Source organism: Bombus terrestris, chromosome 5, assembly GCF_910591885.1.
Source record: "Bombus terrestris chromosome 5, iyBomTerr1.2, whole genome shotgun sequence".
NCBI classification, from domain to species: domain Eukaryota; kingdom Metazoa; phylum Arthropoda; class Insecta; order Hymenoptera; family Apidae; genus Bombus; species Bombus terrestris.
Window position 1 is genome coordinate 6,552,926 of NC_063273.1, and position 20,439 is coordinate 6,573,364.

Sequence of the window (20,439 nt, forward strand, 5' to 3'; positions counted from 1 at the left end):
GTACAGCATATAAAAACGATGCAGGCCAAAAAATAAAGATTTTATTCATCCACGTACCTACATCACGTACAGAATAAGATTAATTAAATTCACTTCAACTATATAATATGTATATTTCTGTTGATGTTCTTCCTCAGTGTTTATGCGCAACTTTCGAACTCTCTGATCTCTACGTATCTAGAGTATCTACACGTCTTTTATCATTTCTTTTTTTCATATACTTTTTTTTTTTTTTGTTTTTTGATTTCTATATAATATTCTTCTCTTTTCTATCCTTTCGTTTAACCTGCGCGTCGCCTTCCTTCGCGTTCGCAAGGTCGGGAATCCTAAAATTCTTCGGGCAAACGTTTATGTGCAGTGCGGCGAGCACCGGCGAGCAAGTTGACATTATATTTCGGCGTCATTATATAGTACAGCAGGTGCATGTTTCCTGTGGATAATTCGCTCGTTGTTAATTAACAGCTGTGCCTTCCACTCCGATTAGTCTCATTCTACGGTCGTTACTGAATTACACGTTTCTTAAATAAAACAAGAGGCTCCTTTATATACGAGCACACACAGAGATCGTGTAAATATATAGAACGTTTCTGGAGGAAGAGTCTGCGGCGAGATTGGGAGCCCAACCTCGTGGCCACGATCGCGGAAACGCGTAGAAACGTGAACGCACGCAATCCCAATCGCGCCATCGAGTCTTCCTTCTCATTGATATACATACGTAGATCTGAAACAATCTTACAATTATCCCCTAGCCGACAAGAGGCGTCGGTGTAGTTAATAATAACGAAACTTGCAAGAGTTTCCTCGATTGGTAATCAATCGTCGGCCGATCGTATAATACTGATGGATGTCCCTGGCGACGAGACTTTTTTGTTTTTCCCTCGTAAAGTCACGAAACGTCTGCCGATCTGGAGGGAGCATTTAGCGGATACGCGCCCTAGCGAAATAATCTCTTGTTCGTCTTACAAAAAGCACATGGAATAATGGAAAAATCACAAAACAGTATCAGCGAATAGCATAAGCAAACCGGCCAATCGCCTCCTAAAAAGTAGAACACCGTTTCACTCGGAACGTTCTCAGAGAAATACAATCGAACGCGATATAATAAATTAAGAAGAGCGTGCGACAAAGTGGATCGATTGCGTGCTTCGAATCAAACTGGTCCATGCGTGCGAACGTCGAACCGGCATTATGTTCTTCTGCTTCTACGTATAGTTAAGAATTTTCTATACTAACGAGAAAGTCTCGAATTTCGACTCGCTACTGATATATATATTTATATAGTGTATCTCTTTCCGCGGTCATTGTTCGCGCGGTTGTTCCTCGTCTGGCGAATTATCGATAAATTTTGTAAAAAATTATCCTTATTATCGGAAGTACGCTGTGCGTCGTGTGGAGGATTCGACACTCGTGGATATGTAAGTTCAAGGGTGAATAAGTTACAGATAAGTACGCTTCGCGCGAATACTCGTTAGAAACTTGTTACTCGTCAGAAATGTCTGACGATCGGAATAGGAAATTTGTAGATGTAGTAACATCTGAAGCGCGCTAAAATCTTACCGATAAAAAGAACAGTCTGACGGGGTTGTTCATAAAAAAATCAGATCCAAGAAACGAAATGTTACGTAACCCTCTGTTCAAAGTTCTGCATGAAGATCGAGTAATTTAATGCTTGAGTCGCTTAATCGGTAATGTTTCGTTTCTTGAGAAATTCGTGTATATATAGTCGAAGATCTAACAATCTACGATTAGATATATCATCCAAAATATTCGTATCCTTCGAGAAACTTTCGAAATGCTTGTGAAATGCTTTCGAAAAAATCTTACAGGGAAAATCGCAAACGTTGACACGCGTGGACCGTCATTGTTCCTGTCTGCTCGTTTCCATGTTTCGTAATCCCTCCCAACTCGACACGCGCTAAAACACAGTTACGAATTCAATGGTTAATTGGTAATAAATGGATACGGACGGGCTCGTCGAGTTGCGAGGTCAATTCCAAATGATTATTGTTCCCAATTGAGACTCTTTGGCATAGCGTTCTTAAATTTGAGGATACCTTTCGTATATCAATACTGTTCGATATTTTGTTCAATATCTTGTTCAATATTCTGTTTGATAGTTTGCTCGATATTTTGTTCGATATTCAATGCTTCTTGCTTCTTTGCGTTAGCGAAAGGACATGCCTCGTGGAATGAAACTGAAATCGTCGGTTTCCCTAGCCGTCGAACTTCGTTTAGTCTCCTCGAATGCTCACGCAGCAGTGATTACTCGGAAATGAACAGTAAACGTAATTTATATAGATGTTAACTTCATAATTTCTAGATTAGTTTTTAATGTTGAACGAATCATGTCAAATAAGATATCGACGAGAGATCATCGAAAGAAGTCGAACACGATATCGATAAACGCGCATGTTGTTCGCCTCTAATAAATACTCTAATTAATCACAATGATAAAAACAACGATAATAAGTAGTACGACGAAAAATTATTCAGACATAAATAATACACGATATCACAACGATATCACAACAAGATAAATTACTCAGGCATAAATAATACACGATATCACAGGGATGCTCGCAAGGAACGTAGCTGTTCAAACTTAAAATTCTAACGTAACTTAGCGATATCAGGGATCAGAATTGTCCATATACGAAGCTTCTTCATACAAGTAACCAACGAACGATTAAGAAAACGCAGCGTGATTGCGCTCGAATTTTGTTCCATCGCCTGTACAAATGAGATCCTTAAACAATAAGACTAGTCGCGTGAACATCTCTCGATATGAACGTATCTAGGGTCCTCAGGATCGTCGTTACATGGCTGACGATCGCTCCTCGTGGGCCTTTTTCACGATCGCCAATTTCGAGTGCGGATCAGCCGCCGGAAGCCCAGTGTAAGGGGGCTCTCTGGTGCCATGCAGCATCAGGGTCCATTCTTTGAACCAACCGTGTTGCGGAGTTTGAGTATTGAAGCTCACCTGAAAGAAATTTAGCTTTATCGACTGTTTAAAATATATTAACCTTTATAATTTCATTACCATTAATTAACTGAAACTTATTAACTGAAATTTTCATTTCGATACCTCCAACAACCAACTGCCTTGAGGATACTCTCCCCAGGTGTGAGTCGTCATGAAAGGCCATTTCGTAAAGCCATCTCTGTGATCGTCGTCGTTTATCCTTCGGCTAAGGATCATCGATCTGAAACCGATCTCTTCGTTAGCTGTGACATTTCAGCTGGAAATCTTAGAACCATCTTAGGACATAACGTTCGACAGCCTGCACGAAACTGGTCGACGTACCTAGTTCCCATGGGAGAAGTTAGGAACAACTCCAGATCACCTCGGCGTGTGGCGTTCACGGAAATGACGGCCTGCACGTGTTCCAGATAGTTGACGGCGTACTCGGTACCGGCGCAAGCATCAGTCTTTATTTTCAACAAAATCGATCGATCGCTTGTCACTTCCCTGAAAAGGAAATTGACGGGCGTTCGTCGTCGAACTAGCGAAGGAGCTTAAACGCTACAGCAAATTCCCTGGGAAAAGGTTATCGAGGAAAACGTGTCCCGATGAGAAACGTCGATGCAGGAAAAACGCGTTAAACAGAAAAATAACATTAATGTACACTAAAGTAGACAGGGTGTAGCAGAATATAACGCCCTACAGGAGGAAATCAAGGAAGCCAAAATCGATACCTCGGTCATCCACGAATCATAATTTAGTAAGCGTTCACTGTTCAATCTACATGGTGTTTGACTCTCGAGCAGGGAAATAGAAAAGGACAAGGCATTCCACCCCTCTTAGTTACGAACCCCTGAGGCGGAATCGATAGCAACACGAAAATACTCACTGACTTTCGAGCACCGAACCAGCCTCGCAGTGATACCGTGGCGGCACAGTTTTCCAATTTTTCGCCAAAGCGACCATCGCTCCAGCATCCAATACACCGTAACCGAAAAGATGATTGAATTCGAGACCAACTCCATTCATCGTCCAATGGAACCTTCCCTTGGCATCGAACAGCGAATTCCTCTTCGACGTTAGGACCGTCAAGTGTTGTACGTCACGCCAGGTCAACTGCGGACTGAAATTAGAATCAATGGTTCATTGTATGCCTCACTTTTTTACATAATTATATTCGATTCTATGAAATTTATTAAAAACTCTTTGATCTTCCATCGACAGATTCGTAACACTAATACGCTTATCCAAATTGAACAAAAGAAAATCACACGTTCAATTAAATACGAATAGGTTGAACTGACTTGGTCCGATTAATTATCGAGCGCGCTGCTGTAGGAAATTCTTCGGAACTCGTTCGGTAAAAACGTCTGTAGCAAATTTAGGGGAAGGAAGAGAAACATTTTCGGTACATTTGCCGAGGAACCAACTATTTGCAAAGGAATCGATATTTGCCGGTACCAGTGGACGATCAAAGGAACTGCGACAAGAAAACACAGGACTCGGAAAGCACGCGAGTATCGAAGAGACAACGTGGTGCATTAAACCTCGGCCTTTCAACGTCATATCCCCTGTTACTAGGTCACGTTTCACCGACTGTGTTCGACGAAACACGGAGCCCCCATTAGCGCAGCTTTTACTCTCCGTAAGCTGCTGCTCTGTTTTTCAATTTTCACGACTCCCAACGACCAGCGCTCGGTTTGAATCGCGGCCCAATTACCCCTTTGAATAAGTTGGAATTTATCCTCGCTGTCGTTTCCAACAATCGTTTCTCGAAATTATCGCGATTCATTCATGCCTACAGGTACATTCTCACCTGGAGTATTTCGAAGCATTCCTTTCCTTTTAGTTGCTCTTATCGACTCGTGATTTTCCAGTAGAACGGATCAACGATATTTGATCCGAAATTTTCCAGAAATACGATACAACAAGATCTGGTCTAAATCTCGTACGTGGAAATGTGCGATAGCTATAATTCTGTAGAAAATTCTCTACAGATCTATAGTAGGGCGATTACATCAATTTTTATCGGTCGCGATGCTAAACATTTCATACCGAACGCGATACCTACGCAGCGTCGTTTACGTCACAATTTGCAATATCGTTCGTTACTGAACGAACGATAAAACTGTAAGCTGCATCGTATTTCAGGCAGATGGTACTTGCCGCTTTTTAGTGCTTTCGGATCACTCTCACGCTGATGCAGCTACAAAAAGTCTCAAAGCGTATAGCGTGATAATTTACAGCCGAATGGCTCTCTCCTAAATTGCAGTTTATTACGGGTGTTGCAGTGCGACGATAATATCATGAAATAATAAATTATTCCTTAAATTATCTTATCTTTCCTCATTTCGTTAAATCATTTCATTTCCTGCCGCGTTTTTATACAATATCGATTTCACCTCAAGTATAAGAAACAACTTCTCTTATCTTTAATCGATTTCTGTTTTTACCGCACTTTTTCCTCTCTATTTTATACTTTTAGTTTTGCAATCTACTTCTGTTTTTCTTTCATTTTCTTTTACTATACCTTTTACCTCTTCCATCGTTGTTTGACATCGGTTCTTCTTTTTTTTCTTTTTTTACCCTTCCGTGCTTTCCTTTACATCACGCCCTTTTACCACTTTTTTCCCATCTTCTTTTACTCGACGCACTTTTTATCTCTCCTCTGCCGTTTAACCTTCATATTTCGTTCGACCCTTTTCCTGTTTTCTTTCCTTCGCCATAAATTTCTTGTTATATTTTTTACAGTTCATTCACGTCGAGTATTTTCGATCCCTCGTGCGATTGCACGACAGTTGGACCTTAACGCGAGTTACGATCAAGGTACAAATTATAATAATTTATTACTTATATATTTATTATATATTATATTATAATATTATTAATTATTAATTATTATAATATTATTATTAATATTATTAATATTAATAATGTTATATTTATTAATAATTATTATAATTTATTACGTATAATATTATAATAATATTAATATTACTTATTTTTCTCGTACTTTGTCGCTGCTCGTGCTTTCGAAATTTATATGACGTATATCATAATTTATTCGTATGTTGCATAGCAATTTTACCCTCTGCTTGCGAATTCTCTTTATACGCGTATAACAGAGTCACAATGATAGATACAAATTAACGTTATTGCTAATTATCTATCCACGTCACCATTGATGGAGAAGTATCTTCGGTATTTAACACCCATTGGTTAGCGTTCGCGTCGATGGCTATCGAAATTGCTAATTCACATCGCTTTATCGTCGATATTCGTGTAAAATTTATTTGCTCGACAGCGCGGTTAATCATTCATTTACCCTATTTCCCTTAATAGAAAAACGAGTATCGCGAAAATACCGAGCCCGTATCGTTCTCGTTCAGCCGTAAGCGCCTATCTATTTCCGTTCGCCAGCGAAATTTGAATATGCAAATTAAACGTTAAATATAAACGAGCAGAAAATGTTTTGCAATTAAGATTCGATCAATAATTCTAAATTTATTTCTAAAACATCGATCGAGCTTGCCAATTACCCTGAGTAGTTGTAAGCGTAAAGTACAAGCTCGAGAATGCTCGTGAATTGAATCGTGAAATCATCGAGGAAACGCTATCAAAAATTAATGTCGTCGTTACAACGTCTCGTTATAAACACTTGCATAAATCATACGCCGCAAACGTCGAAATCATTGCTCTTTTATTCGCATTTATTTATTTTTCATTGTTCTTTTATTCGTAATTTTCTGACTGAATTGCTTAATATCAAAAATAAGGAAAAAGTGTCCGACTATTCTCAAACAACAATGTATATGCGTATTTAAAAACTTACGTCACACGATTGCTAATGAACGAATTTCCTTCGGATTAAAAGCAAGTTATCTGGTGGTACCAGTTGCAACCTTGTTGCAAGCTCTGTAAGATACGTAAGAATATATATCACTGTGTATATCATATCACTGCAAGGATATATAATACACGGGACAATCTGTGGCGAGAGGAGATCAAAGAATTCTTCGACATAATATTAAAATTGACTGGCGCACTTACTTGGCTTCGAGGGCAAGTGCAAACACTCCCGCAGCCTCGGGTGCAGCGGCTGAGGTTCCGCTGTGCGTCGTCGTGCATTTGCCGTAAAGGTCAGTGGTGGCCTGGAAAAAAGAAAAGGAAAATATATCGTCTAAATGCAATTGCAAGTCAGTAACCGCTTTCTCTCTCTCTTTCTTTTTCTCATTTACCGGCTGAAATTAGAACGTACTTTAACTGTTATTTGCATTTTAATGGTCCTACAGCACGTTTTAATTGTAATTACATTTTCAAAGCGTCCTCTGTATTCACGTACGTAGTTTGTCATGCGCCTGTTACCCCAAAGATTTTAAGTGACGGAATTTTGAATGCTCTTTTAGCGGGTTCCCTTCTCGACGCTCGGCTCGTTGTTCACAGTGCAGCATACTATTTTTACGTTTCCAAGCGAGACCGGAGCACACGAGAACGTTGAATCGCGTACGAGCTAATCCGAGTATCGTACACTGCCATTATATGGGAATAGTTTCGACTCGAAACGATCGTAAAAAGCGTGGATCGTTTTAGAAGATTGAACGTGGCAACTGGTACAGAAGGAATTAAACGTTCTATTTCCAAACGTTGTAATTTCCTCGAGTGCAATCGCGCGTGTTCCGCGTATATCGAGAAAGTTTCCGCGTTCAAAGTTCGCGTCCGATGGCGCTCATAACCGCGATAAAGTTGCTATAAATATCCACCGATAATCGTTTCAGTGAACCTCCGCTTAAGACTAAGCACATCCTTGTTTGGTGGAGTAATTCAAAAATCGACCATTTCTTAATAGTCCTGCCAATTAATAGTTCCGGCAATTCCTTGTAAGAAATGAAATTTTATAAAACGTTTTTACAAGCGCGCGAAATACCTTCGCGAGCTACGTTGAATTGTTTAAAATACAGCGATACAATTTGGAAGGAGGAGAAGAAAAAAGTAAATGTGAAAAGAATCGATTGAATCGAAATAAAAAAGTAATCCCTTTCTTTCACTTAACGCGCAGACGATCGGCATTGGAATAAATCTTATTTGAAAGTGGTCCGTGTAATCCGTGCCATGGGCGTCCACCACCGTTTTCTCTCCTTTATTTTCTCCTTCGCTCAACCGTGAAATTTTCATGGTACAGAGAGAGAGAGTGCAGAAAATCCGAGCGGCCGTGTTCATCCATAAAATCCCGGCTATCGAGCGCAAAAACGTTCAGGAACCAGGGCAAAATCTATTCTGGAACATGCTCACCGCTGATATGGGTGTTGTAAACGAAACGACGTAACACGTTGTTAACAACCAGTTTATACGAGATTATCGAAAACAGAGTCTTGTTATCATGGAACTCGCGTTTCGTCCTCGACCACGTCGGCGTAGACCTCCTTCGTTAACTTTCGCGTTTAAATATCGATTTCTCTCGAGTGTGCTTCATGAAGTGGTTGGCAACATCAAACAGTATCTTTTATTCGACTCAACGGTGCATTCGTTTCTCGAATCGCATCTGTTCTCTTCTTCTGCCTCTTTCCGTGCTTTTCATCTTTATGAACTGACGAGCTCGTTCGTTTTTCCTGTTTCATAAATTCAAACGATCGATACATTTCTCCATTTGATTTAGCGATATACTCGGATCCTCGAATCACACCTGTTCGCTCCTTCTGCCATTCTACGTGCCTTCTTGTTACGGGATGACTGCTTTTCACGAGGATCGCTCTCGTTGGGCCAATAAAAGAAAGGAACCACGAATAACAGCGGCAATCCCCCTTTTCACGAGAGGAAGCTTCCATACCAGAGGATCTATCGACGATGAGCGTCCATAAAGCCGCGGCATAAAGTTTACGAGCAGATCAAAAAAGCTTTCATGAGCTAAGGACGGGAATTTCTCGTCCACGTTAATCCCTGGCGATGAAAACGATCTTCTCGCGAGTTACGCTTCCGCCAACAGCCTTTCTTTCAGCTGACATGTGCAAGTAGGCGAAGATATGGTTTAATATCCCATCTTGTTCGAGACGTTCTGCATATCGATCCAACGTCTCTGGAGGATAGTATGTGTCCATGTCCTCGTATCGAATACCTATTCTCTCGTCCCAATTCCTAGAATACGTCAACCAGTCGCAAAAGCCCAGGTTGATCTATAATTTTCGAACATCCCATAAGCAAGATATCTCAGATTGAACGAGCGCAAAGTGTCTCGACACGACTAACCATCAGACTAACCATCTAATCTCGTCTTTGCTGCACGAATAATAAGGACCGTGCCGGGGCAAAATTTCATTCCAGTTCGCGATCATCTTCCCTCTTCGTCGCTGTTCCTCGCCTCTGAAAGTAGGTAACCATCTAGGAGTTTTATACGATAGTTACTCTGGAGAGTACTTTCAAATTGTGTATACACTTAGGGCTAGCTTCGAGAATTCTTACTTTAAGATAGACGATGGAAAAACTTGCACCTTTTCTTATATGTTCCATAAGCAATTCTTCGTTCGCTGAAGCGAGTGATAAAACTGTAAAACAACACGCCTTCACGCTCAGATGCGGTGTTCGCTTCGCGATAAACACTTTCGTCGCCAACTGGTGATAATTTTTCTCTCAAATGGATGTCTACCACACAGAAAGACCCACGTAAAGCTAACAGGAAATTAAATTCAACCTTCGCGTGCCTTTACGCACCGACGACATTTTTCCTGCCTTTTAAACGAAGACGCCTCTATTTATCAGGGGATACGTCGCGCTCCTGCTGAGCAACCGTGAGTTCTTCTATTTCCCCAGCCAGCATTTCGCCCATATTATTTCAGCAGGATGCTCCTCAATTCCCTGGACTAGCGTGATCTACTGCTGCGTTGAAAGTGGCCACGCTAAGCACCGTAATAACGCTGGAAAAATGCAGCGCAGGAGTTGAAACAGGTAATTCCCTCTGATCCTGCCATGATACATTCATAAACTTCTTATCTTAACTTCCTCCCACTTAATAGGTAAAACGAACCAGCCTTGTCGAGCCGTGGAATAAAATTTCGACGAGAGCCTTCTTACGATGTGACTTATACCCTTTATCGTGCGCCGAGTGAACTGTAAAAAATTGACGAGCTTTCTCCTCGTGTGTGCTTACGCCTACACGTTGCTCGACGGCAATTTATACCTCGTTATGCGATATTATACTTCCTACATAGATCTTTATCCCAATTTCGCAGCTCCTTCTTTCAATTCGCCAGTTCGTTTTTTCGTCCATCTCGCGAGCAGGAACAAGAAGGATCGTATTACGATCATCGATGGTTGTTGATATTTCCCAGTCGAAATACGATATTCGTCCTCAGTCAATTTATCTATTTCTTAGAAATAGATAAATTTCTGTGACCAAGGTCCGGTTTCGTCGACTTCCTTCTTCGTTTTCTTATCTTCTTTTTTTCTTTAAATCTTAACATCATTCGCTGAAAGGAAGGTTCGTGGGATCGGAAGACGCAGATATATATATCGGGTGACCTGAGACCGAGGTAACACGAACTGCCACTGTTATCCACTCTAATTAGAGAGTGGCCTTTGTCTGGTCATTAACTAACAAACCGGGAACAAAGCAATTTTCCAAGTAGGTGCAAGCTGCGGTACGTCGAAAAATAAGAATCACTGAATCACTGTTTCTTCGTACAATGAACACGACTTTCAACGCTGTTTCGTCTTGCGTTGATTTACTACACGAGGGAACATATTAATATAATAAAGCAAGTGTGAAAATTGTAAGGTATGTTTGATAAGAGAATATAGAAAGAAACGCGGGAAATGTCTGCGAGAAGTTAACATGGTTCATTCAAGTCGCACGTACCAGCGGAGCAACAAGATTCTTGGCTCGTGTTCACGAAATTAACTTATTTTTACTTGAGTTCTCGCGTATTTGCTCCACGAAGCTGGAATTCTTTCTGCCGTGTTCCAGATACTTGCGAAATTGCGTTATCGTGACTTCGGCCGCAACTCGAATAGCAAATTCCACAAACATGGCTTGTAACTTCGTGTATGACGAGGTGGTGGCACGCTGCAAACGTTTCGCAAAAATATCGAAGATTCTAAGGAAACTTTATATCAAAAACATTGTCGAAAATTAATCGAAAGTTTGACACGTTTCGAAGGATAAATACGAACTTTCTATACAATAATCGCGCTGTTAAATTGTTAAAAAGAATATTAAACGTCGAATCTTCTAATTTTCTACAACGAATCAACGAATTCCGCAATACTTAAACCGATAATCCTCGAAACTCTTCAAAGCTCTCGTCTTATCCTTTGATTCTTATCCTAAGTCTATAAGACTTTCAAAATTCATAAATATTTGGAAAGTTCGAGGCATTAACGTCGTCTGAAGACCCTCCGTAATCCCAGTTCTATACATAATTTCCCATAAAATATCCCAGTTCTATACGTATTTCCCGTAAAATACCCTAGTTCTATACGTATATCCCATAAAATCGTTAGAGCCCTCGAATCTCACGAATCCATTAAAAATCCCCTAAAATTCCGAGCAAGCTCGCACAGTCTGTGGTACGTTTCATGCCACTTACTACTCCAATATTAGGATCCTTAGCGCCGTTGCTGAACGTCGAGGCCAAAGTGCTCGAGCAGCTCTCATCGTAATGAGCGTTTTGCCCGTCGTTGATGGCGCTGTTAATACTAATAGTCCACATACTCGCTGCATAACCATCGCAATTGCAGTCGTCCTCTTCACCGCCGTCACCGGAAGCCCACACGTAAATGTTACCTAATCCTCTTCGACCCTGTGAAGCAGGTATATCCAGTTTACCAAATGTTAAACGTGTAAAATCTCTGTTAACTTATAGACAATTTAAATTCTCATTTAAATGACGCTCAAGTTGTTTTGCCAAAATTATAATGACTCGGCTCTGTTACTCCTCGTTACGCGGTTTCTCGAGCTCCGTATAAAGTTAAATTTAATTCTAACGACAAAGACACTTTGCGTTTAAAATTAAGTGAAAAAGTCAGCGAATAAAAATTAGTTTCATGCTTCCATCCGTTACCATATCTTGACACGCGTGAAAGACTAATTCCACAAGCGTTATAAATTGTTTTAAAAGAAAAGCAAGAAAGATGTTAATTTTTGGGACATGCTGTTACGTCTTTTTCATTTTTCTTCGCAGATCTAATCCTTTCTTGACAAATATCTCGCAAGTAAAATTTGCCATACGTTCCACTTCCGCGAGAACAACGATGAAGTTTCTCGATTTATTGGAATTTAAGAGACCAGTAGTATTTCCTCTTAAAAGTATTTCTCAAATATAACGAAGATCGAAGATCGTAGCGGAGAAACGCGTACACTTGGAGTTTATTTCTCGGTCGACAGCTACGTCCCCGAAGAACTTCCGCTCCCAATTGGCTGGCAGCGGGGCGTAACAACCTGTCAGAAATCGAATGTGTGACGACTGGTTGTTAAGGGGAAATTCCGAAACGGGAGACGTGGTCCCTGAAATATCCGTGAACAGAACGGATCTTGACACTTATCGATCGATGCTTCTGTCGTTCTCAGCGAAAGATCGTCATAGCATGGCGTAATTGGGAAATGAAGTTGCCGAGCAATTGGAAAAGTTCGATGGAAATTAATTAAGACTCGACGAGCGTGCTTTTTAATACGCGCTTGCTCGTTCGATATAATTCGAAAACACGAGAGCAAACTAATTTGCAACAAGAGAACGAGCGCAACACAAATAAACATACGAGATTCGATGAAATGAATTACTCGGCTAATTAGTAGTAGTCACGTTCACGCTACGAGTACGATAAACAGTTACGCGTCGATCGACGTTCCAGCTTCCAACGAGTCCTCGAACATCTCGTTCCGATTCTCGTAATTGCATTCCAAATCTAATGATCGCCGCGAGCCATCGACGGCAATAAATACGAATCCAGATGCTTTTCTTCGAATCTGTCTAATCCTTGCCTCTAAATTACACAGTTAGAGTTATCGTGATTGAGAAAAGTGATCGCAAGCTACGTCCGTGGCTTTTACACGAATCGATTTCATTATCTCGGTAATTAAGTCTACTCGACTACGCCGTCTTTTGGATGAAAATTATCGACGCTTTCGTTCGCAATGACGTGGACACTGATTGGATTCGAAGCAATTATTGGCTACTCGTCCGTGGTTTATGGGAATTGCGGGAACACGAACAAGTCGGGTTTTCTCGGAAAAATCGAAGCACGTCTTCCGTCTTCAGAGTTCGAAACACGTACTTATTACATGCTTGACAAATCCAATTCCATCTACGACGTATACAACGCGACGTTCGTTCGAAAATTCTTTTAGAATCTCGATAACTTTGCTTGTAAGATAAATAATTCTGCCTTTATCCTGTGTGCCACCCACGATACAAACTTAAAATAGGACGATGATCTTGATAAAGAAGTGGTGAAAAAGATGGGAATGTCGCGAGTACGTTCTGTCGAGGAAAATTTTAATTACTCGATGGTATTAACGCTATACGCGAAACTCTGACGAATAGTAGCGAACCAAAGGATGTATTCATGGGCTTTCACGCAGAACGATCGATGGAGTCGAAGGATACTTTGTTTACAGACGGCTTGAAAGCACCGCTGAGCGACTTCCGTTGACGTGACGACCGTCAGAAATTCACGGCGCAATTACAAAGTTAATTAGGACACCGTTTCTCCAAAGACGAAGTTGGCGGATTAACTTTATTACCTCTTGACCTTTCTTTCCATGGAAAAACAAATTCTCTCGATTAAAGACGGAAGACGAAGAGAAAGATTTGGTAATTAAAAGAAACTTTGGCAGAAGTTGCATACGAACAGCGTTCAAACTTATTATAACTCGTGAAATATTGAAAATTGTGACAGGCCGAACAACGATAAAAATTATGCAATTAAATCGTCGTATAAAATTGTTAGGAGAGTGAACAGAGGAAAGCATGATAAGTAGATTAAACGTGGGAAATATAAATAGCGACGGAGGATGGAAATGCTAAGCATCAAAAAAATATCAAGGAAAATATGAAAGCTGAAATGTCGTAACGTTTTTAGCGAAAACACGGGAATCTCTGCGAACACGGTACACGCGTATCCTGGAAATTGCCGTATGTGTTGCTGGAGTACGTGATTCGAACTACAGAGGAAGCAACTTTGATAAAAGGGGGAGACACATATTCTTTACGAGAACAAATTTCACGGTGGAATTATCGTTAAATGAGAAACGTCGTAGAAACGTCTCGTAAATACTATGGCTTGCGTAAATTACATAAACCATAGCTTAAACTTACGTCATATATACTTGTAAAATGGAGAAGCACTAAAGGTTGAACTTAGTCCCTCGAGTTTTGCCCGCGAAAGATTACTAGAATTCCAGAGTAAATCTATTAGGCGCTTTAAGCCGTGTGGCTGAATCAATTTCGATTCATGCAGATATTTCACGTTTATTACTTTCCAAGTTATATTTCCTGTACTATTGTTCTGTCCAATCATATGAATGATTTTATCTCTTGTCTCTGTTTTTATAAGTACAATTATTTATCATACAGAGATAAAAGCCTTTTCGATCGACTCTTCCCTTTATTCAATAAAATAAAATATTCACTGTGCGAGAGTTAAATCAGATTAAGCAGAAATAATATAAAATAAAAGTTGTGTGCGATGCAACATTATTGAAAATATTAATAACACGTGTTTTATCAATTTAAAAAAAAATATGTTGGAACAGCAGATGCATCGCAAAAGCTTATTACACAGATCGGAGGTAGAAAAAGAGTTCTCTATAATTCGAACGAAACATTTCATCGTACAGTGATGTGAAAGAAGATTCAATTTCATAAAATTTCGTAAAATCGTAGAATCCAGATGGGAGAAAAAATAATAAAGAATTAAATTGAATCGATTTTTGAAATTTCTCTTCGCGAATGCAATGGAAATTCAATAAAATTTAATAACGCGAATTGACTGAAAAATAAATCGCAAATGGAATATCGCAAATTTCGTCCCCAAAAAATAGCAACGGATTAAATTGAATCGATTTTTGAAATTCCTTTTCGTGAATGCAGTGGAAATTCAGTAAAATTTAATAACGCGAATTGACTGAAAAATAAATCGCAAATGGAATATCGCAAATTTCGTCCCCAAAAAATAGCAACGGATTAAACTGAATCGATTTTTGAAATTCCTTTTCGTAAATGCAGTGGAAATTCAGTAAAATTTAATAACGCGAATTGACTGAAAAATAAATTGCGAATGAAATATTGTAATTTTCATACGCAAACTAAAAGTTCTAGGCGACAAGTTCGCAAAAAGGCACCTTCGTTACAACAATTGCAATCGAAGTAACTGCAACATGATTTTCAGCGTATTCAGCCGGCAAAGAAAATTCAGTTGGTTAACTAACGACGACAAAACACATTAACTTCATCGTGGAAACCGATCCTGGTTTAATACCATTTGCCAACGTCTCGTTTTGTGCTCGAAACTAGCAACTAGATAACATTCGTCCTCGCAAGATACAATATCAGAAACGGATTGCGTATCATAGAAACGAATCACGGCAATCGAAGTTTCTCTGTGTGTGCCCTGCCTGAATAGCGATACGTTACTGAAATATGGATGACACGTATCGTGGGTGGAACGGCTGTCACAGTGTGTTTATCAACGTAAAAATTACATTCCGCTGTTTCCATAAAAGTTTCAAATGGAGCGCGCTGAAGTCCCCTCTCGTGAGAAATCAGAACGCTATGCGGTGATGGCTCGCGTAAAGGTCACCGCGGTTTCAACGTCAACCGTAGAATGAAATCCAAAACCAACTTCAAACCAACATCGAACAGTAAACGTGTCGAAACGACATCGAGCAGATCTATAATTTATTATATTCGAACAGAATTTCATCGGTGATACCAAACGGTTTTACCAATCGTGTGATCGTTCTTTACCAAAATCTCATTGACAACGCAAATTCGTATATTCCATGGTGACGCGAATTCGTACAGCGATGAGCGATGTAATCACATGATGATTGCACAGGAAGAATGTAAAAGATAAAAACAGACACGGTCTATCGTTGTACTGTTTTCTTTTACGTGCTTTTACGTTCTGTGTCCCGACGACTAAAATTTCTTTAAAATTTATTTTGCAACATAAAATAACAGATCTGTTCAACCAGAAACTTTCCCGTATTTCTCTATGTTCTATGGTTACAGAGTTTGGAAGGTAGCGATAAATAATTGAACAAGTTTCAAGGTACGGGGGTTAATCCCTCTTTCTCTCCCTCTCTCTCTGTGTCTCTCTCAGGACACTAAGAAGATCCTATGGGTGATGTAAAAGAGGGTAAAAAACGTGATACTAATACGCACCTCGTTAACGCCACGCACGATGGCCCTCATCGTCGCATTTCGCGGCCCATCCACAGTCTTTCCGTCGTCCGTCGGTCCCCATGAGGCGCTATAAATGTCTATGAGGTCAGGTTCGTGTCCCATGCTGTTAGCTTCGATCAGGTCGGTCATGTAAGGCTGATCCAACATTCGGATCCCAGCGACTTTCGAGTCGTAAGCTACGCCCACGCCGCAGACGCCGTTGTCCCGGGCTGCTGCCACCTCGCCGGCGCATCTGGTTCCGTGGCTTTCAAGAAAAACAACACTTTAATTAGATCCACCGTGTCTGCGTGGCAGGGAAAATGTTTTTACTACAGATCCTCCGTGCTGGGAATCTGGGTGTCGATTATCGAATGATTAACGGCGATTAGAGCGTGTAAATCGAATTGAAGAGACTCGATTAGTTCGTGGGCCTGAATTATCAAAGTTCGTAGAAACGTTAGAGCGAGGAATTTCATATCGTTTTCCTCCTTCGAATCGTCTACGCGGTAGTCCTCCTTCAGTTACTCGTTGCTTGTGCAACGCTGAAGGCAATAAATTGGTGAAGAAACAAGGCAGGTGAAATGAAAACAAACGATGCACGATATTTGAAAAGTTCTTTCCCTGTTCGTTCATCGCAATCATGAATAACGTATCGCCACGAAACGGATACAATCCTCTTAAATGAGAATTTATGAGCGATCGCGTCACAAGCGTACTCGCGTCGCGAACTCAAAAAGAGTCAAAGGAACGCCATCGTAGATACCTGAAAGAACGTTTAATGAAAATTTTCTTGCGGCAAATTTGCCGCTGGAAAATTACCAAGAACGTTTACCGCTTAATAAGCTGCCTTTATTGCTCTGTACGTCGGGTCGAAACAGCTGCGAACTGAACAAGTGCATCTGGTACCAGAGGTACCGCAAATGGGCCACGACAAATACGGTTTTATTATACAATCCGTGGCCAAGACAGTCTACAATTGCCTGTGATAACATGCCACTGCCGTTTATAACCTTTGCATTTTCTAATTAAAAGAAAATTAAATGAATATTCCCTATTCCATGGTATCCCTTCGATTCGAGCTATAGAACGATATTCATTCGAATCAAATTAATTCACATTTCAAAGGTTAAACGATCATTTGTCGTGTGACGTCTTCGCCATTAAATCTCAGCCAAGCGGGCTAAATTACACCCAAAGTAATTAACGAAAGGACAAGTGGAACAACAAGTCACGACGATCTTTGAATATACTGTGCGACTAAACTAAAAAGCAGGGAAGCCGAGACACGGCTATTTATCATAGAAATTAATCAAGCAAAATTCAAATTAATAATAATTACAGGGAACAGACAGCGTTCGTTAGAAGTTTGATGAAATTCATAATTTGATCAGGCTCGTCTTCTCACGAGATTCTCGATTCTAAATACAACAATTTTAAGGATGCAGTACGTTCCTCAACTTACATTCTATCTTTGATTTTCTCTTCTAAAAGTCCAACTATCGTGAACACGGGCGGAACTACAAAACGTCTGATCAAATATTCCTCAAAGCAATACCGCGTGACTATCAGTTTCGCTGACGACAAACGGATAAAGCACGCGAAACGATATTGCATCGAGTAAGTGGAGGCGCAAACGAAACGTTCAGAAGACAGAAAGCGAACTGCTGAAAGCTCCACGCGTACCACGATACAGCGGAGATATTGGGAAAGACGTGGAATCTCGCGATTCTCGAGTCCAAGTCGCGACGCAAACGTTCCAACGGATTTTATCGTTCGCTTTATCACGCCCACTCGATTCTCTTTCGTCACGTTCCTGAAAGTTTTAACGTCCAGCTTTATTACAGCGTTCTGATTGAGCCAATAAAATCGAGTAGTGCACGTCATAAAGAGGATATGAACGACTTTGTCGCAGACGTATCAACGTCCGAATCGAGGCGATTACCGTGAAACGCCCGTCTCATTTTCCATCAAGCTTTTCACACACGCGCGCACACAGAGTAAGAACGATGAATTACGTTAAGACGAGGTCATGGTGTAATGCCACATCGGATTGACAAATTTCTCGTAGAGACGGTGCAGAAAGCGTTTTAATCAATTCCTCGTTTATTCGCTGAATAAACTCGTTTCCTTCGATTAAACGAAGAATCGAATTATAGATACGCTCGCTGAATATACGAAACGAAGCGTGATTCGTTAAATTCTCCGCTCCGTTAGAAAATTCAGCGAACCATTAATAGAGTTGTGGACGATTGTCTAGAATTTCTTTCTTGATGAATTTGTTCGAACAGAGATCCATATTTCTCTGTCGAAACATGCAAAGCGGAAAGGTTAAAGGGGAAAGATTCGACAGAGAGATATTTGAGGAACGAAAAATGTTTCATCTCGAAGGACGAGTTCCGATGGAAAATAGGCAACTCGTATGATAAATTCCCTTACTTTAAAGAACGCTGAGCGAGGAACGCTTTGAGTAGAACCGTTCGCTCGTCGTATTAGGCTTTTCACGGTATTTATTCGAGGTAGAAAGCTCTTGTCAACGACAGGAACTCGCAGAAATTGCTGGAAAAAGATTGCGTAAGCCATCGCAGGAAATAAATGATGGGTTCATGGAAATATTTTTACGTAAGAGATACGACCGCTCGACAGCTATGCTAGGGAAATTATGGAAAATAATTCTCCAAGTGAAATTAAAATAACCAGTGGAATTGGAAAAGAAATACATTAGTCTCCCTCGTCGTGATATAGAAGACGTTTGCGCGAAGCTACGCGATCAGTTTCTTTCCACCGTTTCACCGGATCCTCCTATGAACTTTAAACGTAAAACCGAAGAAAGGGCCGTTCTTTTCGATTGGCTAACCGGAAAGTCCATTTCTCGGTATCGAATAAAAAATTTCATCGATTTGTCCCGGCTGCAACATCGATATCCCGTTCCTTGCCTTCTTTCTCGGTGACCAGAGTCACCTTCAATCACCGTGAAAAAACAACATAGAGTTGAAATAAAAACTCGAAACAATTTCCCAACGTTAATAACCATCTACCCCAGCTTCCACGCTAATTGCTACCCGGTAATCATTAATTACGCGATCGTGCCGAGCTTTCGCGTTTCTCTCAAGTTATTATTAACCAAGACCAACCCCTTTCTAATCTTGTTAGTAAAAATAGCCGGTTGTACCTTATATAGAAAATATTTAATCCCGTAAACTTCGTTAAAATTCCACTCTGTAGATTGCAGCTTCACGGTAATACTGGTTTCGCATCATTTTACTCACCTATTGAACCAATCATCGGTATATCGTGGATACGGATAAGGATCGTTACTGCTGAAGTCGTAAGAAGCTTTGGCGTTCTAAAACATACGAAGGATTTTTCTTTAGTTTCGTTGAATCTTCCAACGAAAATGGTATCCTATTTCCTGATTACAAGGAGCATTCTAGGAATTTGAAATTGATAGAAGATCGACATCCTACGGATTTCCATCCCACGCCAATTCTTTTTTCTCTTTTTAAGAAGATGAAATAAAAATACGTTACGACGACAATTCGATCGGTAAGTATAACACGCCAGGGAATCAGTATTGGTCTGAGTAGCGATATTATTTAAGATGAAAGTTTCCTGGAGCTTTTCTAATGGATGAAAAGGTGAAGGAAATACGCTTATTCGCTCTTTCGTAACGTAACTTTCATTTGACCGCACTGCTGAATGTTTCATTTTTGTAATTTCTATTTGTTATTTCTATGTACTTACTACGCATTGTAAAAATTGTACTCTGGTGTTATCGACTGGAAATTATCCTTTTCTTACTGTCATCCATATTGTCGATCAGATCATAACATTATTTTATTTTATCTGACTCAGAATCGAATTCTTGTTCTCCAGGTTGATAAGCAGTAGTTCTCTTAACATTGTCATTGCAATGTTCTTCATGTCAGCTTTTCCTTTTACACGGCTCTTGCAAGCTATGCTACTTCTGTCATGATAAAAATATTACTAATATTTCATAGATAATCTCCTCGTTGTTCTTCATAAATATCACGTTGTCAAGGGAATTTTTCGCGCATAAAATATTTCGCAAATTTGTATAACGATAAATCAGAGTAAATCTCCGAC

At 40.2% G+C, this 20,439-nt stretch overlaps 1 protein-coding gene across 1 annotated transcript in view; it reads right to left on the bottom strand.

Moving 5' to 3' along the window:
* Window positions 1–25: 25 nt before the first annotated feature.
* The window catches only part of LOC100643887 (neuroendocrine convertase 2), a 38,836-nt gene continuing 18,422 nt past the window's right edge, over window positions 26–20,439 (bottom strand). Inside the window, 8 exon segments of the mRNA XM_003395536.4 lie at window positions 26–2,980; window positions 3,086–3,203; window positions 3,305–3,469; window positions 3,852–4,085; window positions 7,013–7,113; window positions 11,539–11,751; window positions 16,336–16,600; window positions 19,602–19,678. Of these exon segments, the coding sequence (XP_003395584.1) occupies window positions 2,816–2,980; window positions 3,086–3,203; window positions 3,305–3,469; window positions 3,852–4,085; window positions 7,013–7,113; window positions 11,539–11,751; window positions 16,336–16,600; window positions 19,602–19,678 (1,338 nt within the window). The 3' untranslated portion in view covers window positions 26–2,815.